This window comes from Podarcis tiliguerta (assembly GCF_965153285.1).
Source record: "Podarcis tiliguerta genome assembly, chromosome: 3".
NCBI classification, from domain to species: Eukaryota; Metazoa; Chordata; class Lepidosauria; order Squamata; family Lacertidae; genus Podarcis; species Podarcis tiliguerta.
In genome coordinates this window covers 21,066,291-21,094,110 of record NC_139536.1, presented here as the reverse complement: position 1 = coordinate 21,094,110, position 27,820 = coordinate 21,066,291, and the positions used below count along the sequence as shown (strand labels likewise).

The 27,820-nt window shown below is 38.1% G+C and overlaps 1 protein-coding gene across 9 annotated transcripts in view; it reads left to right on the top strand.

Annotated features, from left to right (window-relative positions):
• The window catches only part of PPM1B (protein phosphatase, Mg2+/Mn2+ dependent 1B), a 42,039-nt gene that overhangs the window by 5,314 nt on the left and 8,905 nt on the right, over positions 1-27,820 (top strand). For 6 of the 9 annotated variants that reach the window (XM_083433115.1, XM_083433113.1, XM_083433114.1 and 3 more), the window contains exons 2-6: positions 11,120-11,256; positions 14,262-15,130; positions 15,795-15,912; positions 26,553-26,664; positions 27,325-27,382. In XM_083433115.1, the coding sequence (XP_083289241.1) occupies positions 14,285-15,130; positions 15,795-15,912; positions 26,553-26,664; positions 27,325-27,382 (1,134 nt within the window). In that variant the 5' untranslated portion in view covers positions 11,120-11,256; positions 14,262-14,284. Of the gene's footprint in view, positions 1-11,119; positions 11,257-14,261; positions 15,131-15,794; positions 15,913-24,161; positions 24,392-26,552; positions 26,665-27,324; positions 27,383-27,820 lie in introns of those variants that run through there. The other 3 variants (XM_083433116.1, XM_083433112.1, XM_083433117.1) reach the window with 2 other exon arrangements.

The window sequence follows — 27,820 nt, the reverse complement described above, 5'->3', positions numbered from 1 at the left end:
TCATTGAAAGCTACTGAAAGTAGATGGCCCATTGTTCAGTCATCCTTTTTTAATCTATGTAGACTTTGCCTGGTTTTTTATGGTTGAAATTGAGATTGCAACCTCCTTGGTGTAGAGACCTGTGCCTTGCTTACAATACTCTATAAAGCACAATATGCTTTGGATTATAAATAATAGAAATACCTTCCAGTGTTTCAAAGAGGTTCAGGCTTTGGCAAGTCTCCATGTGAAATAAGTTGTGTAAGAATGCATGACATACAATACCTAGTAAATGTACCAGTTGAAATTTTTAGTGGACTAGTAAATACCGGTACATTTGCATAAGTAGCTTATATATAAAGTAGGCCAGAAATATGACAGATTCTGTGGTCCTTTGGTGATTTCAGTTGACCACTTGCAGCGTGATATCTATCCTCATGGCGAGGAAAGTGCTTTGTGGTTCTGTTATCCTGCTTTCCATGTGTTAATAATGCTTGCATTACAGCTTGGCCAGATGCTAAACAAATTCAGTTTACCATGTAGTTGCAACCATGATACAATAAATGGTAAATGAGAACACTATGTGTAGTAGTTGGAGAGTAGAGGTGAACTTTGAATAAAATCTATTAATAGGAATTGGACAGTTGGGAAGGTAGGTAAAAAGTAAAAGCCTGTTCTTCTCATATTCATAAAGTTTTAGCCTGAATATTAAGAAGCATTTTCAGATACTGAGACACTTGGCCACACATTGAAATTTGGCTACATATTAGCCAACATGGTATGTACAGGATTTGACTTGAAATATGAGATGGCAGCAATAATAAAATTCTATGTATTTATAGCCATAGACCTAGCTTGCACATAATACTTAGCCATGATTTGTTTAACAAACCACTAGTTGACCACAAATTGTCAAACAAACCTAATTCCCCAAAGTCTGATTTGTTTTCTGCCTGCTATTGCCTCATGCCTTTGTAGGTTGGGGTGGCCATGGTTAAAGAAGGATGTTAGGTTCATGTATAACATAATAGGCTATAGTTAAAGCAAGCCATAAGCCAGCAACAGACTGTGGCTGCAGATCTCGTAACAAGCTATGATTTAGCAGTATGTGTTAACCAGGCCATATTCTGTATTTGAACAATATTTCAGAGAACTGTATAGGAAACTTGGCGTGGAAGAACGGTTAAATTAATTGAGTTGCATGGAATAGTGGGCTGATATGTAGTCTGCCTTTCCTAATCTTTTGGAAATTTATACAATTTAGTTCTCTAAATGTGTGTTTGTGGTGGAATGATTTTTCTGCTGATCTTTGTGTAATATATTTATACCCCACCTTTCCAGCAAGGAGCTCAAGCTGATATACATGGCTCTTCCCATCCCCATTTTATCCTTGCAGCAACCCAGTGAGGTAGGCTAAGCTAAGAAAAGGTGGCTGGTCCCCCATTGAGCTTTATGGCTGATTGGAAATTTGAATCTGGATCTTCTACGCCTTAGTCTAACTGGCCCTACCATGCTGGTAGGTTGTTTTCCAATGTCTGGTAACAGGGTGACATTTAATTCATAGCTAGCTAGTTAAAGGCGGCAGCGGGGGAAGGAATCCAATCTTCTCTTTAAAGATTGCCTCTTGTTGAAATCTTCTGCAGGCTCTTTGTCTTTTACCTCTCACCAGTGGTTCCGCTTCATTCTAGATTGTGCGATAAAGAGTCAGTTGTGGTATTTTCTAATATGGCAGAAGTACTACTATTTTAGCACTCTTCTCAGCCTTCTAACCTATGATAGAATGTGGAGTCTGAACATAAAAATCTATAGCAGCTAGGATATATATGTGACCTAAGAGGTTAAAATGATGGAGTCTAAAGAAGGAGAATAATAATAATAAAGAGCAAAACAAGGGATTTTGTGAAGAATTTGGCACAATTGAAAACATACAAGATATACTCTTGACTGTATTTGGGTTGTTATGATTGTAAAAGTTTCTGTGGTAAGACTGTATATAATTAATAATAAATGAAGAAAATTTATTCATAAAGAAAATATATGAGGGGGGAATCCATAGCAGCTAACATCTCATCCTGTTTGCAAATAGAGTCCCCAAGTTCTGACTTCTTAACTAATTAATGCCTCATATAGGATCTTGTTCCAAGTGTTCCAGCCACTTGCTGGATTGTGCTAATAGTTTTGTTGTGAAATAGTCTTCTACTGTTCCTTTAATAATGCTAAATCATTGTCCGTTATCTTCCCCAATCTCATAGTGGCCTAGCTTCTGCTGTGCCATAATTCCTGGTAAACCTGCTTATTGCTCTTTTCAGCTTCACCATGTGAAAGCTTTGGAAGCCAGCTTTATTTGTAAATGTGGTTTTTGCAGCTACCTTAACAGTAAAGTATAGCAAATGAAGTGTGGACCATAGACTTAAATATCAGAGACTTAAATATCAGAATCTAATCTGGGTTAATCTGTCACAAATTGCTTGGAATAAATTTTGTTTGGGGAAAAAAAATTTTTTGTTACACAATGCCAATTTCATCAATTTCCAAGTCAAGGAAAATAATTGTATTTTTCACTACACTGTCCTTGTTCAGCTATCTGCATTACTGAATTTGTAATATTGTTATATACCTCTCATGCTTTGGATTATTTGAGTACTGTTTATGCCAACTCCCCTACCTATCCAGGGATGATTTTTGCAACTATGAGTTCTCTAAAGTGAACTTGTTAGTTCGACATCACAAGGACATTTCTATTTGCTTAAGTGAGTGAGAGAAAAAGTCAGGTCTGTACTGTCAGTTGAAGAGAAGGGAATTTTTTGGCACACAGAGACTAGGTGAGAACTAGAACAGCTGTTAGGTTCCTAATATGTTTGGAAATTGAGAATTCGACTGCTTCCAATTATACTGCATACTGTCATGTAGTGACATTTACATAAAATACTGCATGTTTCCTGACTGGCCCTTTGCCTGCTATAGGCATCATCCTGTATACAGTCTTTGGGCTACTTTATCATTTACCCAATGTAGATGACAATGCATCATTTTATTGTGATCCTGTTTCTGATAATGCTGCTGTCTATTTAAAGAGGTTTTATGAAAGTTCATAATGCAGGTTAAAAATACAAATTAAATATGTAGCTTAGTAACGGCAGTAGTGTGTTAATAAATGTATTAATAAACACTTGGGTGTACTTAAATAAAAAAAGTCAGTGTATATTTAATGCATGGATCTGGGACAGCTTATGCTGGAGACAGTCAGGTTATAAACGTGCTCCAAAGCATCCGAAGAACATGTGCAGGGGCTTTGGAGGCACTTGAAAAAAGTAAGCTTGTGGTTGCTTCTGAGTACAATAGACCTCATTTTATTGTATATACTATTAAGTCAAAATCACTATTTTAATATTGAAATGACAATTATAATTTATTTTTTAACGTCAACACTTCAGACCTGCATAATTGCAGGTAGGTCTTATTTAGCCAAAATAACACCATCCATGCACAACAGGAGAGATCAGCAGGCTTGGGGGAATTAAAAGAAATATAACCTCCTGCACCAAAACTCTAGAAAAAAAAATTGAAAGAAGAAAAACCTCAAAAGGGCCCAGTGAGGACTGAGCCACAGAAGACTGACTGGCTGGGGGAGGGGAAGCGGATAGACTGGTGATCTTTTGAAAGATGCTGTATTTCTAAGTGAAGGGTATGGTAGGAAAGGATTTGCACGCTACCAGGTCAGCCTGTAAGTGAAATTTTAGATACGTTGAGGTCACAAGTTACTAGACCTGTGAAGTGAAATTTTTTTCATCCCACCTTTTTTCTTAAAAACTTAAATCAAAACCCACTACTTGAGTTTGTGCTAGAATGAGGGGATCTGAAGTCTCTTAGAAATCAAATCTCTCTGCTTGGCGCCAAACAACAACAACAAAAACTCAGAGGATAAACCCTTATTGCGTATTGAAACACCATCACTAAAAGGAATAATTAAGTAATAGATTTATATTTACAGTATCTGAATGAAGAACAAAAATAAAATACAGAACACATGCATCCTCCTGGCTCTGACTTTGTATTTAACATAATCACAGAAGTGGGTAGTCAGTAACCTTGCATGTTTTGAGTCTTTTGATTGGGTCCATGTGGTGTTACCACTGTATCACTTGCTCTTCTTCCCACCAACAGAACTCAGATTCTCTGATAAAAATATAACTTAGCAGATCTCTCCCTACCATATTATTTTCCTTTAACATCAGACTAATTTCCCATCATATTCCAGTAGACTTTGCAACTAAAACTGTTCTGAATGCATATGTGGCTCAGCCACTTCTCTCTAACAAAATACCGGGAGAATTTGCATAGTACTGTAACTAGGTGCTAGTCCTAGGTTGAACTGTTTTCTTAGCAGTTGAATCTAGGAGGGGTGCTTTTGGCTAACTTCAGTGCATAAGTAGAGTACTTGGTTCAAATTCCACCCCCACCCCAGATAAGAACTTTACAAAGATTGCTTGTTAGGTGAACGGTCATTTCAACACATGGACAGTTTTCTAGCACTGTCGGTTTGAAGTTGGACCTTCTGTACTAAACAGTAGCAAACAAGGATTGAACAGCGGCAGTAAAAAATAAAAAGTGGGGGGTAAAGAGGAGTTCACTGAACACTTACAATTTCTCCAAATTTTCTGACTTACTTTTCCTTATCTGTCTATTGAAAACTTCTTGCCTTAGACCACTATATCCCTTCTCTGGGCTATATTATTGAGCACTAGACCTAAATTGTAAGCTGTTGTGGAAAGTCATATTAAATAATTTCATGAAATTTAAAAGGAACTGTTTTGGTGGTGTTATATTAATCACTAGTTGAATTTCCATTATAAAATACTTTGCCTTTTTAATAGCCAACTCAGTTCTCCTTGTGCTGGTCCTTATATAGCCAAAATGGCACCATTTGCATATGAGGGGGATTCCTAAAGAATTGCAGTTGTTTTTTTAAATGAAAAAAAGCACACATTTTGGGAGGGATAGCAAATAGCAAATCACAGTATTATGGAAGCATAGTGGTATCAGTGGTATCTGGATGATGGGTTCAAGCCCTCAGTCAGTCATGAAGCTTTACTGCATGACTTTTGGCCTGTCACTGTTACTTGGCCTAGTGTTAGCAGAGGTGCTATGCATGTACAACAACAAATTTTAGTGGAAAAATTCTGAGTTATGAATAGATTGAAGTCTTACTATTTCACATGTTTCTTCAGCAGAGAAGATAAAACTGAAACCATTTCAGCAACACCTTACTTTAGGTGTGATTACACCTGTAATCACTATTCCTAAAGAGAAACAATGTTTGAAGTAAAATTTTAATGAGATAACCTTGACAGTGCTGCTATTCAGTTTGTTTAAAACATGACATGGTTCTCGTTGTCAGAGCTCTCCTTTCAAGATGCCATGACATAAGGCTAATCACTCTGCAGACCTAGAGCTGTAATTGTGCAAGGTGCAAGAGGGGGGAAACGGAATGTGGAGAATGGGCATCTTTGATGAGAAGATGCTAATCATAAAGGACCTGCTCAGGCAACAAACAGTTGAGGATGATAGTTGCAAGAGGAAGAGTGCAGCTAGCGTTACACTTCTTGTCTCAGATTCTTCACAGATCCCCCTCCCTCCCAAAATCTGGGTGCATGTACCAGGAGCTACACTGTAGCTAGAGTTGAAGATGACAGAACAAAGAACCAAAGGTAGATTTTGCAGGGGTAGAGGATGAAGAACTCTTATCTCCTTAATTGACCTATCTCATATTCATATATATATATATATATATATATACATATTCAAATACTGAATAAAATTATACACTCCATACATCTTAGTTGCATCTTATTTCTCTTTTCTCGACTTCCCTCAACTTGTCTGCGAATCCTTCATTTTTTAACTTTAAACACATTTCTATTTTATTATTTATATTATTACTGTGAACTTCATCCCATTTTAATACTTATTTCCCATCACAATGCTTCATTAAAACTTACAAATGTAATCTGATTATCACTTAATTTTTGCAAATATTCAATAAATTTTTCCCAATCTTCTGTGAATCTTTGATCTTGTCGGTTTCGGATCCTTCCTGTCATTCTGTCCAGTTCTACATAGTCTGTCATTTTTGTTCTCCATTCTTCTAACGTAGGTAGCTCCTGGGCCATCAGTATTCTTGCTGCTGTCACTGCATATAAAAATAACTTCTTTTCTTTCTTATTTATCTCGTTACCTGTAATGCCTAATAAAAATGCTTCTGGTTTCTTAACAAATGTATATTTCAATATTTTCTTCAATTCATTATAAATCATTTCCCAAAAGCTTTTTACTTTCTTACATACCTTCTTTTTCTTTACATTTCCAACATTTATTACTTGTCTTATACATTTTTGCTAATTTTACCGGAGTTACATACCATTGATACATCATTTTCATCACATTTTCTTTTATAGTTGTACATGCAGTGAATCTTAAACCTTCTTTCCATAATTTTTCCCAATCTTCCATTTGTATATTATGTCCTAAGTCTTTGGCCCAATCAATCATAACTGATTTTACCTCTTCATCCCTTGTACACCATTCTAACAGTATCTTACACATTTTTGCTAGAATTTTAAAATCATTATTCAATATTTCTGTCTGGAATTTTGATTCTTTGTCGGCAAAACCCCTTTGATTCAAATCTTTTTTAAACATTTCATTAATTTGAAAAAAATGCAACCAGTCATTAACATATTCCTTAACTTCTTCAAATGGTCTCATTTTCCATTTACCTTGTCTTTTACTTATTAGCTTCTCATATGTCACCCATCCCCCAGTCATATTGACTTTCTTCACACTCATCGCCTCCAATGGCGATAACCAATATGGAGTTTTTTGTTCCAACAAGTTTTAATATCTTTCCCACACTTCAATCAGAGACCTTCTTATGATGTGGTTTTCAAATCCTTTATGTACACGTTTCTTGTCATACCACAAATACGCATGCCACCCAAATCTATTATCAAAACCTTCCAAATCTAACAAATCAGTATCTTCTAATTTCATCCATTCCTTCAACCAACAGAGGCAGGATGCTTCATAGTTCTATTTCAAATCTGGCAGGGTGAAGCCTCCTCTTGCTTTCACATCTGTCAATATCTTAAATTTTATCCTTGGCTTCTTACCCTGCCAGATATACCTTGAAATTTCTCTTTGCTAATTTTTGAAAATTGCTGCCCCTTTGATTACTGGAACTGTTTGAAACAAGAATAACATCTTCGGTAGCTCCTTAATTGAGCTATCAGCAGTGGTTTCTCTATAGATGACCCATAGTTAAATCATGGGAATTTTAGGACTCAAGTAAAACTGCATGCACTTAGGAAATGAATTGGAAGTGCATCTACTCTTGGCCCTGGCCCCTGGCCCTATATGCACTGATGGTTAAATGCCAGTATCCCCTTTATATTGTGTTGTGGGTACAACCAGAAAACAAGTGGCAGGTCACACAATGGCTGGAACCAGATCCTAGCTACCAATCTGTATGAAAGATAGTTGTCTCTGGCAGTTTCTCAGTTAGGATACACATACACATAGAATATGGGTTGGGGGTCTGGGGCTTGTAGAATCAGGACCTATCCTGAGGAGGGAAGAAACACCTGCACTTACTTATAAATTAAGTCCTTTTGAGTGCTGATTGTTCCAGTATGCCAATTGATGGGCATATCTATTAAGTTTAATCCCTTCTCCAGTTATGAGGAAAGATTATTTGGAGAACCCCTGGTCTTCTAGATGTTTTACTTCAACTCCCATCATCCCCAGCCAGTATGGCTGATGGGCAAGAATATAATCCACCAGCATTCAGAGCAGGGGCCATCAACCTGTTTATCTGTGAGCACATTTAGGTGAGTGCTGTGAGCACATTTAGTTGAGCACATTTAGGTGAGTGACTCCTTCTGGCCAGTTGTTTCTCCCAATTAGTGCCACCTCAAACTTCACTTTTCCAAGGGATCCAGTAGAAATAATCTGAACCTTGAAGAACCTAAACCTGAAATAAGGTTACTCTTCCAGCTTCCTCCTTCAGCTCTATGTACTTTGCAAGGGAGAAAAGAGTAAGTAACCTTTACCACCAAGGGGCAGTTGGAAGGGGATGTTCTCTCAGTAGCTTTGGTAGGTACCAGGGAAGGACTTCAAGAACATCATTGGAGATAACTAATGTCTTCTTGAGGGATAGAGTTCTAAAGAAGGCAGTGGTGAAGCCACAGTAAGAGCTGTTCAGTGATGGAACAGACTCCCACGAGAGATCATAGAATCATAGAGTTGGAAGAAACCACAAGGGCCATTGAGTCCAACCCCCTGCCAAGCAGGAAACACCATCAGAGCACTCCTGACATATGGTTGTCAAGCCTCTGCTTAAAGACCTCCAAAGAAGGAGACTCCACCACACTCCTTGGCAGCAAATTCCACTGTCGAACAGCTCTTACTGTCAGGAAGTTCTTCCTAATGTTTAGGTGGAATCTTCTTTCTTGTAGTTTGTATCCATTGCTCCGTGTCCGCTTCTCTGGAGCAGCAGAAAACAACCTTTCTCCCTCCTCTATGTGACATCCTTTTATATATTTGAACATGGCTATCATATCACCCCTCAACCTCCTCTTCTCCAGGCTAAACATGCCCAGCTCCCTTAGCCGTTCCTCATAAGGCATCGTTTCCAGGCCTTTGACCATTTTGGTTGCCCTCCTCTGGACACGTTCCAGTTTGTCAGTGTCCTTCTTGAACTGTGGTGCCCAGAACTGGACACAGTACTCCAGGTAAGGTCTGACCAGAGGTTCCAGTATGTTCCTTGGAGGTTTTTAAACAGCAGTTGGATGGCCATCTGTTATGTATGCTTTAGCTGCGATTCCTGTAGCTGAGATTCACTGCATTCCTGCATTGTTGGACTAGATGACCCTTGGGACCCTTCCAACTCTGATTCTATGATTCCTTAATCTAGGAGTGTTAATCATGGACACTTAAGCAGCCCGTTGTTCAGTAAAGTAGTAGTTGGACAACTCAAACCAGTGCTTGGATTATACTGATTATTTGGACCCTTTGCAGTAAGATTCAGACCTAGTTTTGGGACATGGTCCACCTTGGTTGCCAAGGGAAGGGGTATGTGTGGGTAGGGGAGTATGACACTATTCGTTTTTTGGACACCTGTTTGTTTTCAGTACCATTAACCACAGTATCCTTTTGGACTACTTCTCAGGATTAGAACTGAACACATGGTCTTGTGGCTGTTCTGATCCTTCCAAAATCAGATGGTGGTGCTGATATACTTCTGTTCCACCCCTTGGCCATTGGGGTACTTCATTGTTGTATCTTGTCCCCATGTGGGTACAAGGTAAACTCAAGAGGGAGCGGATTCCTGATCCTACCAGAAGAAAGAATCCTGCAGCTGCTATAGTCATTGTCTTCTCTTTTAACATTAAGGTCAGGAAAAGAGCACGCAAAAAGCCTTCCCAAGTGCAGCATTGTGTTTTCCCATATGAGGAAAACTGTGTTGCATTGTGGCAGTTGTGATAGGGGGTGGAGAGTCATGTGAGGAAATGGATACAGAAGCAGATATCCCCCAACATTTTTTGTAAATGAAAGCTACAGTCCAAAATATTCTTAGAACGCTATGTTGGGCAAGTCTTCATTTTTTATGAATGACAGTGCATGGGAAAGCTACACATTATTAACTCCAAGACTTTCCCTCACATAATGTATCCAGTCATACTTGACATTGTGCAGTATATTTTACTAGTATCTCCAATTCATTGGATGGGTTCAAAACAAATATAGAATCCCTGTTGATGCCAAATCCAGATCAGCTAAGATCTTAAGGATTATAAATAGGCGATAGGCAGTGAAGAACAAGATAGCATCTAAACTGCTTATATCGGCTTTCCTTCAACAAAAGTCAGCTTCTAATATTTTGCTGAAGCTGCAATAATTAACTCTTTAAAATTGGTTCTTTTAAGTCTCTCCTGTGTATGTTCATGGCCAGGGACCACTGTGTCGAATTGTTATTGATGATACAATGATTCATATTGTCTAAATCTACAGCTTCTGACAATTCCTGAATATATCCATATTTTAAAATCAGTGCTACATGATCTAAGTGTTGAAACCATTTAGTTGGTGTTCCTTCACTTTCTCTGTTATTAATAAGAGGTGAATATTTTAGTTTGATATGGGCTTCATACACTGGTAAAGATGCAGGATTGTAAAATGTAATTTCTTGTACCCACATAAATTTAAGCACAAATAACCATTAACTTCATGTGTTTTCTATTAAAAACCAGCAAGTGCACATTTATGGAAAGTGCTCAGATTATATAGAAATATCTTTTAGAACCCCAGAGGTAGCTGCATAATGTTGCAAAAAATTACCATGTTAGCCTTTACAATCACTGGTCTAACTGTTCATAAAACAGTTGTAGAAATAGTAGTAGTTCCAGTGGTTCAGCAAGACAGGAGTAACATATTTCTCCTCACTATAATTGTATAGTGGCAGAATCCTGAATATGTGTTGCCAGGAGCCCATAGTGTTTGACTGGATAAATTGTCTTAGTAATTCTCATGGGCCAGAGACTTGATTTCTGAACTTCCATGGCTGGCGAGACTGCAGCCTCTGGGAATCCATGGCTGGCTACTCTGAACTGTTTTTCAAGTTTGTCTTGTCAAGTTTGTTTTGTACTTATTTATTAACAGGATTAAAAGAAAAGGTATCCTCAACCCTCAAAACTAGTTCCAATCTAGCTGTCTTGTCTGAACAGGGTTCAGATTATTAGGAATGGGGTCTTCTCAACAGGCTAAATGCTTTGTTTCCATAAGTCTGGTGCCAAAATGCTTGAACTAGTCAATGAAGTAAATTTTCAGGCTTTATTGTAGAGTAAAGCAACCCTGTAAGTGGTCACTTTATAGAGCAAATAGAGTTCTGACTGTTTGACAGACTTTTCTAAAGCTCAGCGTTATGTTAAGCACAGTATAAATGGATAAACAATTCCTGGTTTCGTATGTGTTTCTGAAGCATGTACTATAAGAAGAGTGACATAAGGGCATTTTACTACATTCTTAGTTTCCTGGTTTCGTTGTATAATCTAGAGGTACTAATTACTACTACTTTTTCTCTTAGGAAATTCCGAGTTAAAATAAATGTTGCATCCTGCATTATCTGAAGCCTTTCAAGCTTAATCAGTTCCTGTTGGCTGAAGGAATGTAAACCCTAAGGTTTTAGATCTGTGCAAAAATTGGCAGAGCTGCAGTTGACAGGTAAATACTGTTTTTACTGTAGACGCAGTGCAATGAAACACATAATTGGTCTCTCTACATGTTGGAACCATATTAATTAATAGCATTTATTTGTTTAGAATAGATACCTGATAAAAAATCCATTTCCTTTTAAATATCCATTATATCTGTGATCCCTCATTTTCAGGCTGTTAAATGGAGGTCAGCTAGTGGTATGCCTTTAGTAGTAGCAGCTTACAATTTCTGCAATCAAATATAGGGCACCATTAGCTGGCTTGTGACACATTTAAGTATATTCTCTTACATGCATATATTCATTATGAAGTTGCCCAGCACTGCTTTAGAGAGTTTTTCATGCCTTATTCCTGTGCACTACAAATCCTGTTTCCTAGAGCTAAAGTTGGCAGTTCCAGGCAACAAGCAATTCCTGGATTTTAGATTATCAGAAATGTTGGAAAGAAATAAAATAAAAGTGCACTTGCAGACATCTGTATATCCAAATGTCTATAGCTATGCTCTGCCTACACTGTCAGAGGCAATATGCCTCTAGATACCAGTTACTGGGATTCTCAGGTGTGTACTAAAAGTCCGGATTGCAGAGGCATTTCGTTTGCCTCTGTGATAACAGGATTCTAGGCTAGTTGGGCCAGTAGCCTGATCCAGGAGTGTCTTCTCAAACTATTATCTAGATCCATGCTACATTGTTAAATTGTTTGTGCTCTCATAATCCAGTGACCTCCGATGTGGGTGCCACTATTGGCCATATGCTTCATGTGGCCAGAACTGTTGGGAAGACTCATCCCACATACACTGTAGCCCAGTAGAGTTGCAAAATACAACTTGATTGTGGTAGCCTTTCGAATTGCGATTACTTCCCTAACGTTTTATTGATACTCAACTTGCTGAATAAGATAGTTGGCAAAGTTCTCTCTCCATTATTCAGAATAATTAATGAAACCTCAGACTTGCCCCTCTTAAAGCATTGTTTGCCATTGTATCTGAACTGAAAAGTTGTGATTTGCCTTTTGACCTCCAAAGCAAGGTGTCAGTCCTTAGTTTGGAGGGCAAGGGAAATCAGTTTGCTGGTTCAGGTAGAATGGTAAATTAGTTTGCCTAAAAAACAAAAGGAAAGAAGACCATGTAGTAAGGGTAGCTTGTTGGCATAAGGCTCATTCCCCAAACAACAAACCAGATTACATGTGAAATGACCTGTTGGTACTAGCTCACAGTTACCTGTTCATAAATGAAAGTAATAGTTTATCTCATATATGTGTTCTGAACTGAAATGCTTACATTTTGCACATAAGCAATCCTACGTATATAAATGAAGCACAACTAAAATATTTGTGAAGCTTTCTGAAGTGTATTTTAATGCTGAACGGTAGTGATCCTTTTCAGAAGATTTCATTCTAAAGCTGCTTGACTCTTAATATATTAGTCGTGTGGTGTGCTGTTATGAGGACCCTTTTGAAATTGTGCTATTATTCCTCTGCATCACTGGTTCATAGAATGTAGCAAATGCTACCTACTTTATGTTGTGTTAAGGTAAAATAGATGTTTCAACATACCATTTTATCACTTATGATGGTTGTGTACTCAATCAAATGTTTAAAATAATGTTTCCCAAGAACCCAGCTTTTCTTTGGGGAATAATAATGACAGAAATCCCCCAAAAAACAAATTAACTTATGGATGGATGTAACAACAGCTGCCCAAATTCTAATTGAACAAAAATGTAGAACAGATATTGTCCCATCAGGAGAAGAATGACATCTCAAAATACTAGAATATATAAAATTAGCCAGTATGACAAACAGATTAATAAATAAAGATAAGAGACTGAAAGAGGATTGGATATTACATACAGATTATATGGAAAAGTTTTATAACAAGAAAATTATTATAACAGGTTGAAAAAACAGCAGTATATGTTACAACATGAGATTATGTAAAATATTGAAAATAATTTAGAAGAGTAAGAAAATGCAGTTAAAAGATCAGATAGGAAACCATGGAAAGAGTGGAAGGGAATTAAAAGTAAAGATATATAGGATTTAAATAACTTGAAAGAATATAGTTATGTTATTATTATTATTACTACTTGTTCATGTTTTATATTTATTCAATTGTCTTTCTTAAAATTTGTGCATGACTGTAACATAGTATGTGTTCTTGGTGAGATATAACAGAAAAGCAAATAAGAAATATTAAAAAATATATATATAGATGTGTCAACATTCATTGTATACCTGTAGATGTACATGAAGCAAAAGCTGCTTTTTAAATTGTAGCTTGGCCTGGTTGCGGGGAAGATAAGATTCTGTGTTTATGTTGGAAGACCTTTTATTTTATTTTATTTCTTTTTTTCTTTGTGTTAACATTTCAATACAAAGGAATTAATCAAACATCTGTATGCTAGTATAGGCCATGGAAGTTCTGGTTTAGAATGGCATAGCACCATCGTAATCAATAAATTTCTGTAATCCAGCTATATAATGGGTGCGTTTAATTGGTAAACGACATACAATTTTGATTCAGGGAAGGAAGCCATGAGACAATCTGTGCCTTCATAAGAGTCCAATGGAGTAACACTTAACTGTACAACTTTATACTGGCTGTAACTGAGAAGTAAGCATGTTTGCTAATTTCTGTTTAAAGAAGCAAATAAAGCACCCTCCCCTTACACATGGAAACCAGTATGTTGTAGTACAGGGTTGCAGACATTAGTTCTCTGTGTGCAAGATGTTTTTTATATGGAGGAGCTTTTATGTTCATTACTTTCCCACCTACAGTCTGATGCTACAATCCCTAGAGGTCTGCATGAGTAGATTGCTTTCATAATACTTAAAAGGAAAGGATAAGGACAATAAACACCAGATATTAGTCGTCTTTCTGTCTGCCATGCCAATCTATTGTTCACCATAGTTTTGGCAGCCATGGTCAGGTTGTGTTGAATGATTCAAACAATTCTTTGCATGATTTCTAGTTGATACTACTTGTATTGATGGCCACATTTTGTTTTGCAGATTTCTTTGCAAATTAGGTAAACATGGGTGCATTTTTGGATAAACCAAAAACTGAGAAGCATAATGCTCATGGGGCAGGAAATGGGCTGCGCTATGGCCTCAGCAGTATGCAAGGATGGAGAGTGGAAATGGAAGATGCTCACACAGCTGTTGTAGGAATTCCTCATGGTTTAGAGGACTGGTCCTTTTTTGCTGTTTATGATGGTCATGCAGGATCTCGTGTGGCAAATTACTGCTCAAACCACTTATTAGAACACATCACTAACAATGAAGACTTCAGGGGAACAGAACAGCCCGGCTCTGCTCTTGAACCTTCAGTGGAAAATGTAAAGAGTGGAATCAGAACTGGCTTTTTGAAAATTGATGAGTACATGCGCAATTTTTCAGACCTCAGAAATGGCATGGACAGGAGTGGCTCAACAGCAGTGGGAGTTATGATTTCACCTGAGCACATTTACTTTATCAACTGTGGAGACTCTCGTGCTGTTCTCTATAGGAATGGACAAGTCTGCTTCTCGACACAGGATCACAAGCCTTGCAATCCAAGGGAGAAAGAGCGAATCCAGAATGCAGGAGGGAGTGTCATGATCCAGCGTGTTAATGGCTCGTTAGCAGTTTCTCGTGCTCTGGGGGACTATGACTACAAATGTGTGGATGGCAAAGGTCCTACAGAACAACTTGTTTCTCCGGAACCTGAGGTTTATGAAATTGTAAGAGCAGAAGAAGATGAGTTTATTGTCTTGGCTTGTGATGGAATCTGGGATGTAATGAGCAATGAGGAGCTCTGTGAATTTGTTAAGTCTAGGCTTGAAGTATCGGATGATCTGGAAAAAGTGTGCAATTGGGTAGTGGATACTTGTTTACACAAGGTATGCAACTTACTCTTTCTCTCCAAATAATTGAATAAAGTTCTTCTTTCTTTGCAAAATCAGAAAACTTACTCTAGTAAAATAGCATTGAAAGGATAGTTTCCCAGTAAAGAATGAGTCAGTGCAAATTCATGCAATTTCAAGCTTGTTAGGAGATCACCCAGGTATTGGATTTATGATTTTGAAGGAGGATTGATAAAATCCAACTTCAGTAGTGCAGCTTAGTACATTTGAAAATGATTATTTTTGACAGTGTTTCTCAGTATTCAGGAGGTGAATGCAGAAGGCTTGGATTGCCAGAATTGAGCAGTTTTTTCCTTGAGTATCCTGAAATGTTTTTAAATGAACTTTGATTATCAATATATTAAAAGGAATGTCAATGAATGGCGCAGCATTTCTTTTCTACTAATGGTTGTGCAAATTAAGGTGGAAATAGATATCAAGGAATAAAGTAAAATACATTCTTAACCACAATAGGTCACATGAGAAACATATGTTTAGGAACATATAGTTACTTAAACAAAATCTGAGTTAAGAAATGTATGTCAAACCAGTAGTATTTAAGATTTTTAAAAATTTACACTGAATAATCAGGTGGTCTGAAGTTGTGAAAGAGAGAAGCTAAATCTCAAATTTGTACTATTTTTTTCCTCCCAAAATATAGGGAAGTCGTGATAACATGAGTATTGTTCTAGTTTGCTTTTCAAATGCTCCTAAGGTCTCAGATGATGCAGTGAAAAGAGATGCAGAATTGGATAAGCACTTGGAATCACGGGTGGAAGGTAAGAAATTGCATTCTGAATTAGAAGCTTCCTTTAGTTGGTGATGCACACAAACACACAACCAAGCTCCCAGGAGCAACTAAAGAGCTTTCGTCAAAATTTCGCTGGAGTATAGCACTAGTACAGCTAAAGAGAATTTTTGGTCATAAATGTACATCAGAACCAGAAGAGTAGCCCAGTGTAATTGCTGGTATTTTTATCTGGGCTTGTACAGGTAGTTCAGCTCCAAAATTCAGTCTCTTATTTGAAGAATATGCATTATCTTGCAAATCAGCCCACTGGCCAGTTATTAGTAGTGCAAGGTGTTAACGTTTTAAAGCATGGTACGATTTCTACTATCGTGCCAGCAGATGCATTGGGACTTCTTCTCTTCCCACTTCTGCACCTCTCCCCCCCCCCCCAATCTTCAGAGAGTCCTCCAATCCTCAAGCAGATTTTTAGGGTGAACAGGGGGAGGGGGCTGCCAGAAAGAGGGAGGGAAAGTCCCGTTGCTTTTGGACCAACCCATTGGGTGCCACTCACATTGTAAAGTTAGGAATGTTAGCTTATCTTTGATTAAAACATAATCTCTTACTAAGCATAGCAAATTCTTTTACAGAGCAGGCAAAGTGGCTTATATTTTTCAGCTACTGTAGCTATGGGATAATTTGGATTGGTGTATGTGGCTTGATATCCTAAACTGGCAACACCACCATTCATATTTTGTAAGCTCTCGCTACATAAGAATAGCTGTCTGGAAGGTTAAAATATGCTCTAAAGTCCTGGTGCATATTTGGTGTGTGTTTACAAACCTGAGATCTTACTTAGGAACATAGTGAGTTGAATTATGAAATATCTGTGTGCCTAAATGTTTTTAAATCAACCTGAAGTTTAATTGGGAGATGAGAAATAGCCAGAAACCTTAGTTTGATGGTATATTTTTGTGGTAGTATATGGTACCAATTTTACTTGAGTACAGGCTATTTTCAGTATAAATTACTTCAGAGATAAGCCACTTCCCCCTACCCCACCTCCTTTTGAAGTGTTCCTTATGAGGCTGACATCCTGTTCATATAAGAGGGTGCAAGGAATGAAGTATCTTCAAGGTTGAAGGAGGTTAGGACTTGGGTATAAGTCAGGGATGCACCACCTGTGCCCTTTCAGGTGATGCTATACTGGAACTCCTATCAGCCCCAGGTGATGGTCATAGATCTAGAGAATTTTAGTCCAGCAACATCTGGAAGGTCACAGGCTTCCCACCTCTCATATAAATGCCAGTATTAAATGTTCTGAGGGAAGCTGGTATTGCTTTTCAAAGACCTCAGTATCTTTTACTTTCATATATTTTGGGAGAAATGGAAGGATAACATTCAGAACTTGAGAATAGAAACTACTATTTTGCATAATGGACTTTTGAATATTGCATTTATACATCTTTTGGAAACTTTTGAAAGGAATACCGGTGTAAACTTACCATTCTAGTTCCACCTACTCATATTAATTTGATGCTGCTCTACTTTTGCTTCCTGACCCACAGAATCAATAACCAACTTTTCCCCCTCAGTTCTGTTTTGTGAAGTTTTGTAGGCTCTCCATTTAAACCAGAGTGTCACATAAATGTGACTCATAACTAAGTTTTCTGGAAAGGTTTGAATTGGAAGATATTCCTAGGCAAACTAGGCTAATTTGGATATGGTAATTTGTATCAGAGAATTGCCAGTCTGCATTAGAAAACTATTCTGATGCCCTAGAATAGGATACAATTTAGCATATTTATTTTATTTGTATTTATTTTACTTAGCATATTTATTTTACGTGTATTTTACTTGTAAACAAAGCTTTACAATACCCCATACTATACTATACCCCAATACAGCAGAAGTATTTTACCTGAAATATTCGAGGGCAGGAAATTAAAACACATTTAATGTAGTTTAAACATTATATTATATATAATTCTTTATTGGAATACTGTAATTGTAAAAATTTAAAGTACAATAACATATACTTCCCCCGTGTTGTTTAAATTTAAGGGGGGGGGGGGAGTTTATCCAGTGCTCTGCTTGCGGAGTAGCACTTGTGCAGTGGAACTTCCTCTCCTCTCTCCATGCACCCTCTAAATCTGCTCCGGAAGGTCATCCAATCCTCTCGAGCAAATTTTGAGGCGGTGTGGGGGGTTGTAGGGGACAGGAAAGAGTGAAAAGTTCTTTTGCGCAAGTGGAAGTGCTGTGCTAGTGGTACAGCAGCATTGGATATGGCCAAAAGCTACTGAAAACCATTTAAACTGAAAACGAAAGAACTAGGCATACTTGCAAGGCATGAGGACCTAAAAAATGATAATTACAATTTTGAAATTGCCAACCTTGCCTAATACTATATTTGCAGTAATGAACTTATGAAACATAAAATTTTCCATGGAAATAATGCTCTGAAAAGTTGTCCGCATCACCTCTGATAATGGAGTAAGATGCATCTTCAACCAAGTATATATTTCTGCTCACCTAACCATGTTTTGATAATTCAGGTCAGCACACTTTGCTTGTACTCAGTCCCAGAAAGATTAAAACTCTGTGACCAAACAGTGAAAAGTGCACCATGTGAAGCTAAAGTCTGCGCCTCATATAGATTACTGTAAATATGTATGATTTCTTTTTACATAAGCCTTCAGTCTTTATTATGAACCGGCATTAAAGTTCCCTCCCTCCAGCCATTAGACATCTTCACCCTTATTGACCATGAAGGTTTCAGCACGCATTGCTCTCACTTATTGACCAGGATAGGCTGAAGGGATCCCTAGTTAGATGGCTTGGTTCCTGTCTGTATTGATAATGGGGGGAACTGGTTTAGGGTACTTGGCTACGCTCCACACTTCATGCTATAAAGCACCTACTGAAGAGGCAGATGCAACATTGAATTCAAAGGGCCACTGTCTTATTTGAACAATCAACAAAATTGTTTGGGTCATCTGTGTATGGGGCTTTCAGTTTTTTTCTGTTTGCTTCCTTGATTTAACTATTGCAATGTACTGTTAAAGGATGTATCTTGAAAGCATCGCCCAGTAAGCTTACAGAATTAACCTGCTTATCAAACATTTTCTTGGAATCTCTTCATTTAACTCCTAGAAGTTCCCCTGGATACAATACTTGGCATTGTCTGAGCTAATGGTTGGTTGTAAACTGTTTTTTATTAGCTTCTCAAGCTTCCTTGCAGATCCTGACTGGGTACAAAATTAAATGTGTTTGTTGTCCTTAACAGTGTGGTGAAAGAGTTTTGTGAGTTGGAATGGGGTGAATAATGATCAACTGGATGATGAAATATGTCTTCATGACAGTACCTATTTCAAGGGTTAAATGAAATCTTTTATTTAGTATTAATATTGTCTAGGATAGTTGTTAGAACAGTGCATGGATGAGCTTTTTCAAGTACTAAAAAGTACTACATTTAGATAAGGTACTGTTTAAAAACATTAGTTTTTAGGGACACTTGCAGGTAATCGAGCTGTTAACTTGTTATACAATCTGGTCATAATGCTGTAGAAAATACAGCATAGCGTTTGGGTGGAATGGAATGGAAAATTATTATCTGGATGGGTGTTACCTAATGTGCCCAAGTTGCTTACCTTTGTGCAGTTCTTGAACTATAGAAGTATGTGTTTATACCATTACCAGGGCACCTTGATTCTTGTCTGAATCAGGAATGGAAATGGCATTGGAAAAATATATAGACTAATTCAGCTGGAAAATTCACAGCCTAAGATTAGGTCAATGTGAAATTTAACTGTCCACTTCCCACTGTGGTCTCCTTCTTGCCAGCTTACAGTCCTGGGAATCTCAGCAGGGACAGACTTTTATACTATGGTGCCCTGAGCTAGGCCAAAATTAGGTCCCGTCCCCCCAACTCTCTTGCCATCCTGGGCTTTGGAAAGGGGGTACGAGGGCTCCAGTGGGGTCCTAGGGCACTCCCATTTCTCCAAAGCTGGGTAAGTGTTAACTAGGGAAGGAAACTATAGGACCCTCTCCAGACCCCCACACCTCCTTCCCGTAGCTGGGCAAGTGCTTACTGGCTGCCCTCTCCACTCTGGGGAACTGGTTGTGCTGCCCTAAAACCACCTCTGATCTCAGTGCTCAGAACAGTGCTTTGCTGCAATAGTGCCAAATACTGTTTAAAATTAACTATAAATGTTTAAAGTTACTTTAAACAGCATTTGCCACTGTTATGGCAAAGCAGCAGCAGTGCAGGTGCACTGTGGGTGATCACAGTGTGTTGCTCTGTGAAAGGTCCCTTCAAGACATAGGGAGCTGCCTTATACCAGGTGAGGCCACTGTTTTAGCTCAGTATTGCCTACACAGACTGACTCTCCAGAGTTTCAGACAAGAATCTTTCTTGGCTACATCCAGAAATGCCAGGGATTCAAACTGGATCTTCTACATGCAGAGCAGATGATGTAGCACTGAGCTACAGTCCCACCCCTCCTCAAACTGATATTTGGGGTGGGCATGCCAGAGTGTACTTGAGTTGCTGCCACTTTGACCATCAGATAAGGAAGCACGGCTAGTGAATAGGAGAGTGGGCTAGCCAGAAGCATGGTGGAGTTGTCTTGATGGTGGTGGGTAGGCTTGTCAGCAGCAGATGTGGATACACAATCTGTGGTCCCTCCCAATCCAATTCCAATAAATATCTGTTGCTTGTAGACATAGGGCATTGCAAATACAGTAGAATCCTATTAGCACAGACATAAAACATGGATAAATATATTCTCCATTTAAAATGCAGTCAAAATAATGGACATAACACTTCCTAAGGGGGTTACCCTTAGATTTAGCTTGCTCAAATTAACAAGTCATCTTTACAAACCACTGACATTTGGTTCAGGTTTCTCACTCATGTGGCTCAGTGTGACTCATGGTGGGATCAGTTTTGCCCACACAAAGGTTCCACCATGTGTGCACGCCTGACAGTATTTTGCCTCAATGTTAAGCACTTTTTGCTGAATATACTAAGTTTATTAAATGTTCAGCATAGTCAGCCACCTACTTCATCTGTCTACTTGGTTTTGGTTCTTGGAGAATGTTAATCTGGGTGCTATCTTCAAATTATTTTAAAGGGGGTTGGTTAGTTTGTCCTTCTCTGGGTGAGACTTGCAGGTTGGAACTGAAGGGAATTGAGTCCAACATCACTTGGAGGGCCCCATGGCTACCCAAATGTACCTGATTGTCTAGCATTATTTATATTGTTTATCGACCACTGTGTCACAAAGTCCTATATAAGCTTACCTGGTTTTGCACCTTTGCATGTTATTGAGAAAATAAGATTGTGTGTATTATCTAGGTCAGTTCACATGCAGAACCATGCCATGTTTGGTACTATAGGAATGAGACTTGTACTGTTGCATTCAGCCTGGAGAACTATGGTTTGCACCTGCCCAGCAACCCCTGCCTTAAATCCTGGTCTGCAGGGGAAGCACAAATAATACATGTTAATTGTTTGATATGTTAGATTAGTAGAAGTGTCCCACCCCCATGTCCAGAAGGTTCCCAAGTCTGACCACACCCCAGATCCATTCACTGAGTGTGGATGTCTACACAGGGGAATCTGGAAGTCTCTAGTCATTGGTTTCTTCTGTGTAGTTACACATGCTCAATGCATAGATGTCAAGGGTAGAGCCACCAACAGAACTTGCATGTAAACGATGTGTGACAGCTTAATGGCTCTTCTGGGGAAACTGGTGGAAAGTATTGTTAAATATAAAATAAAGCATATAGAAGAACAAGTCTTGTTGAAGCAGAGCCAGCATGGCTACTGCAGGGCAAGTCCTTCCTTAATAATCTATCAGAGTTATTTGAGTGTCTACAAGCACTTGACATAGTGTACTTGGACTTTCAAAAAGCTTCCAGCAGTCATTGAATAAGAGGAGTGGTCCTCTTGTGGATCAGGATTTGGGTAGGTAGCAGGAAGCTACCTAACTTAGACCTACTTGGACAGCTTCCCAAATTAAGAAATGAAGAAAGTGGAGTCCCCTAAGGGTCAGTATTTGGGACTTGTGCTTTTTAACTTGTTCAAAAATGATCTAGAATTTGGTATGAACAGAGAGGCAACCAGGTTTGCTGATAGTAAAAATTGTTCAGAGTCACTAATACAAAAAGATTATGACAGGATTCCAAAGGATTCTCCAGACTGAGTGAATGGGCAGTAAAATGGGTGAGAAAGTTAAGTTATTTTGTTATTGCCTATATGAAAGCAAGGAGGAAGTCTGGCAGATTGGAAAATAGTGCATTCAGGCTAGATTATTTTCCATTTGAAGAAAAAAAAAAGATAGCATCATGGAGAGGATCCCATCCCATGCTGCATCCTATGTTTCCCCTCCTGCAAGTGCTACTGTATGTGATTATTCCTAGGCTTACCCCTAGATTGTTCCACTCAAACAGAGGCCATTCTCCTGTTCCTCATAGTAGTTGCTGGAGTGAGACAGGACTCATGGGGTATAATGCAATGTTCTATCTTCACTGTTGGAGGCATCATGCCTCACAGCCCCATTTGCTGGGAATTGCAAGTGGAGAGGCTGTCACTCTACTCAGATTCTGCTTGTGGGTATCTCATGGAGATCTGGTTGGCCGCAGGACATAGGATGCCTTTTGGCCTGATCCAGCTGGCACTTCTTTTATTATGGGGAGTTAGGGGTAGGGCAAGTGAATAATTTCAGGCCTGTTCCCAAGAACAACCTCTGCAATGGAATATGTTTACAAATGGCATGCAAAATGAAAATTAGTTGCACAGTGGCTATATAGTGACTAGATCTCCACAAAAAACTCCTTGATGTTTCAGTGTGGTTCCTTAATCTTGAGAAGAATGAAAATATTTCACAACAACCTGCCAAACATATCATGTATTTATTCCCAATATAAACTCTGTGATTAGCAGGTACACTGAAGTTAAGATTATTGTGGTATAGAGAAGTTTATGTGAGAGGCTTAGCCAGAATGGTTTGTGTGTTAAGGGGAAAATCTGAGAGCTAAGTATAAAGGTAAGTTGAGTTTCATGCATTTTGTCTTATTAGACAAAGAAAGTAATGTAAATCATAATCAGGAATTCAGAGGGAATCTTGCATTTCAATATATCTGTCACTTTATGAATTGGTTCAGTTTCCACCTTTTGTAAAATAAGTATTTTGAACCTGAAAGGCATTAATATAGAACTGGCATTAAATCGTTTATAACCAAATTGTACAAAATTCAGTTAATACAATCATCCGTTTATTACGGCCATAGACCAGCAGTTTCCAATTAATACTAAATTTGGAAGTTCTTTATCTTTAAATATTTGTTTGGTAACTTACATTCTTTGTGAAAGTTGCATCCTCAGAGGGCAGAACTCAAAATCTGAAAGTGTAGTTAGAGGGAAAGATAATTGCTACTAAATTTGCAAAAGAGTAAAGGCAACTCATGGAAGCTATTGTGCTAGTTTTTCTACCCCTCTGCTTACAGGACACTAGTTTCCTTAAAGAGTGGTGTTGGAAGCTTGGCTTCTCTAGTATACTTACAAGAGGATGGCTGAGCACTTCCCTATTGATTAAAAGTACTCATACTTAAGTTAACCTTACTTCATTTGTGGCAAAGTTGGTTGAATGGCTTGAAGTAACAACCAAGAAACTTAATGGGCTCAAATGTTTGTGGCATTTACATGTCTAAATACATTTGCTGCAATCAGTGCTTGCTTGGTCCCACATTGTGGGGATTTGTAGCATTACATTTTATATTACAAAACTTGTTGCAAGAGGGACTTTGTGAAGGGCCCTTTCATGAAGTGCTTGTACTATTGGGAAGCTTGCTAAAGAATTTAATGCTAGTCCCCAGTCTAGGGGGATCCATTCCATTGGTGCAAAAAGTAAGGAGATTTTTAGTATCATTTCTGTACTCTGCTTCATAACCTGGCCCATGTGCCACATAACTTCAAAAGTTTAAAAGCCTAGCTTGTTATGTTTTTCAGGAAGAACTACTGTTTGGTAATTGCAATAAAATGCATTATTTCCTTCAGTGGAATAATTACCTTTGTCTGGCCACTAGGCTGAGCACTTCTAAGATGTAATGTGTTCAAAATGTGCCATAGATCATGATGCATCAAACCGATTAAAAGGGGCGGCGGAGTCTTTATTACCACAGACAATTTCATATACAGGATAGCTCATGTATAGTGTTAAGCCAAAATATTCAACATAATAAGTTACCCATATTTTTTCAACCCTATGTGTGCTGCTTTTGATTTTTTCTCTACAGGAATTGCCCAAGTCATTCAATGTCCTGTACGTTGGATGAACTGTAACAACTTTAAGTGACACATACTTGACAAGAAATGAGAGTTAGAGTATTGAAGGACTTTTATTTCAAGATAGAAGAATATAAAGAAAACAGAAGAGAATGCAGAAGAGCAGACTTATTTTTCCCTTACTTTTTTCTTTCACTTCAGATTTCGCCTAATTCCAATAAATACTCTGGCCATTGACAAATGTCTATTGTTTCCTTAATTAAGTAGCTTGAATTGGAACTGTGGTCCAAGAGATGAAGACATTGTAGTTTTGCGTAAATTTTCACAGAACAGGATTGCAGAAAATCCTTTGGGGCAATATGATTTCTTGACTTCACATAATAAGGGAATGTGTTAGAAAGCTTCATAGAGTAACTTAGATTTTTTTATTTGCATTGGGTGTTTAAATTAATCTTTCAGGTTTAATCAAGAATTCACATGTTACCAAGTTTGGGGGGGATGTTTGAGGGGTGTTTTTGCAACTTGCACATCACCCTTGAAAACAACAAAACTATTCTTTCCACAGCTTTATGTACATTTATGTGAATATAGTCAACCAGTTGAAAAGAGATGAAAAGAGTGTCTATAGTGTAAAGATACAGTGAAGAGAAAATACCTACAGCTTAAATGCACTTTTCTAAATAGTAGTCAGCAATCATGTGTACTTCCTTTTGTTGTGGAAGAATGCCTAACTGACCCACTCTTGATTTGCAGCTTTCTTTTGTTTTATTCCCTTATTCTATAAATCAGCACATTAACTGCTATTATTTTATCTTTCTGGATTTTGAACTGGATGTGGATGAAATGTGAAGGCAAATAATAAGAATTCTTGTGCTAGGACTTCTATAGTTAAGCATAGCTTGATCATGGGAGTCCATTTAAGCTCTAGAGTAACTACAAGGGTAATGGCTATATTTTATTGGGGGTCTTTCATATGATGAAGGAATGGGGGGGGGGATGAAGGTGGAGCCAGAAAGAAAAAGCCAGTTGAAAACTGCTTATACAACATTGTCTTCTGTTGAATATATTTCCTACCTAAAGCCGCCAGGCTGTTGATTGAACCTTCTGTCAGTTTTCATTGAAGAACAGCATCCTTTAATATATTAGCTCATATTTTTCATTGAGGATAGAAAGGTATTGTTGGAATGTAGGTAAGCATCATAGTGGCAGTGATGATAAAAGGAAGTGGAAGAGTGGAAGAATGGAGCCAGAGAGCTGGATGTCAAAATAAATAAGCAATTCTGAAAGAAGGTTGAAGGAAAAAGGTAGAAGGATGAAATGAAAATGCAGTTCTCTAAATGGTAATGAAAACTGGAAAAATATTACTAGATAAACTAGATACGCAGGGACAGACGAAATTTTAAAACTCCAGACATGGAATCCGTGTGAGAGAAGATCTAGCTGTGAAGCTTCAGAGCGTCTTGTTCTACATGTTTCTTAGAAGTTGCACTGCTAGTCCAATACGCAATTTCCTATTTAGATTACTGTATAATTTTAAAATATGTCAGGATCATAATAACTGTGCAAATGAGATTTTACAACAAGAGTTTCCATAGCAAATAGAACACCTTGCAGAAGTGTTTGTATGTGCCTGTGCCTACATCTGCCGTTATTTGGGAGAGACTATGACTGCATTGCAGCCATGTACAAAATACTATAAAGTTGAATTCTCCAGATAGGGAATGAGATTTGAGAAGCCCGAAAATGTCTACTTGAGATCACTTTAGCTGTGTAGTCAGGCATTTCTAAGTTGGAGAATTATGCTGACCTTGGTAATTTTTTTCTCCCTCTAATATGAGCAGTAAAACAGGAATATTCCTATTGATTCTGTTCTCCAACTTAATCAGTGTTGGATTGTGCACTACTACCTCAATTTTCTGAGTGGGCATGAACACAGAACTATTGCCTTCCGTATACTAGGTGCTCAGCATCTATTTTCCACACACACACCCTCCACCCCCCCCCCTTAGTGGTCATTTTGTAAAGCTTGCTTTCTAGGGCATGTGTGAAACTGGTGCCCAAAAGTAAGGAATATACACATACAATCCCACAGTATAGGCTGATGCATTGAAGTTTTGCTGTAATCTCTTTGGTTTGGAACACAGCCAACCTTTCAGACTGATACTAAAATAACAAGTTGTCCATCCCTTTTTTTAAATATATGGAAAACAATTGCTACATGTTGCAAAACACTTTAATGAGTGTATCATTTTGCTACACCTTCATGCAGGTAACATTTTTATATAGTTCTTGATGTGCACGTTTATTTGTACCAGGTCTGAGATATTTGCATTGAGTATCACGTGTAGGGTTTTCTGTGTCTCCTCTTGGTTTTAATAATTTGAGCATTTTCTTTTAACTAGAAATTATGGAGAAGTCGGGCGAAGAAGGAATGCCGGATCTTGCTCATGTAATGCGCATTTTGTCTGCAGAGAATATTCCAAACTTACCACCAGGAGGTGGTCTAGCTGGCAAGTAAGTGCAGAATGTCAATGAAACTCTTAATTATGGCTTTGAAACGGTGTATACAGGCTTACATCTTATATTGCTAAATTGTTCAGCCTGTCTTCTACATGCTATTCATTTCATAAAAGTGTAATTCAATCATCACTCCCACACATCTGAATGGAGAAAAGCTGGGCTGGGCTTGTTGACACATCCATGTATTTTAATCTTCCTTTGTGACTAATTTAAATGTATGGCATGGGCATATAGTTATTGCTGCATCTTTTTTTAACTACTTGCAGAAGCCAACAGTTTCAGTTGTATTTTTATCCTGCCCTTTCTTCAAGACATGGTAGAGATGCATTTTAGCTTAACACTCTGTGTGGTAGGTAGGCTTGAGGGGGAAGAGCCACTTCAGCAAAAGTGCTTTGGAGCTGTCTTTCAGAATGGCAGGTGGGGATGGCAAATTATTGAATGTCTTCCATGTAGCCAGTGTTTTGCACATTTACACAACAGCTCATGAAACAGTGCCATTGGCAGAATTTCTGGCCACCAATTGGGAAGTCTATAAGCAGAGCAGGAGGACAATAGATTCCCGCTGTTTGGCCATCTTAACTAATAGAGCAGATTGTTTACTTTTGTATGTGAAAACCTGCTCAAAACATAACTTAGAATTTTACCTTTGTCTAGGCGAAATATTATTGAAGCTGTTTATAACAGGCTGAACCCACACAGAGAGAATGATGGGGTAAGTTCTACATTTGATTGCTAGCATTTATTGATGCAAGTAAATTATAATATTTCAGTGGGGGATGTTATAACTGTGTGTTTGCAAGTGCATTGTTCCATGCCACCATAAAATACATTGAATTTAAAGGGTTAATGCATCCTCCTGGGATGTCTTGTTCTGAAGAAGCAAACTGCTCCTATTGCTCTATACCAGAATGCAGGGTCACCAATATAAGCATTTCTTTAATACTATATGCTTACAGTAAATAGGTGAGAGACAGACATAAATGTGTGACACCTAATGTTGAGACTTCTTCATTTGTTAGGCCTTTACCAAATATGCAACTGGTCTTCCTGTGAGGTACAATTTAATTGGTTGTGCCATCTTGCCTAGTAGAAAGGCAATAGTGTGGTCAAGTGGATACATTTATTTATTTTAAATTCCTAAACCACCCTT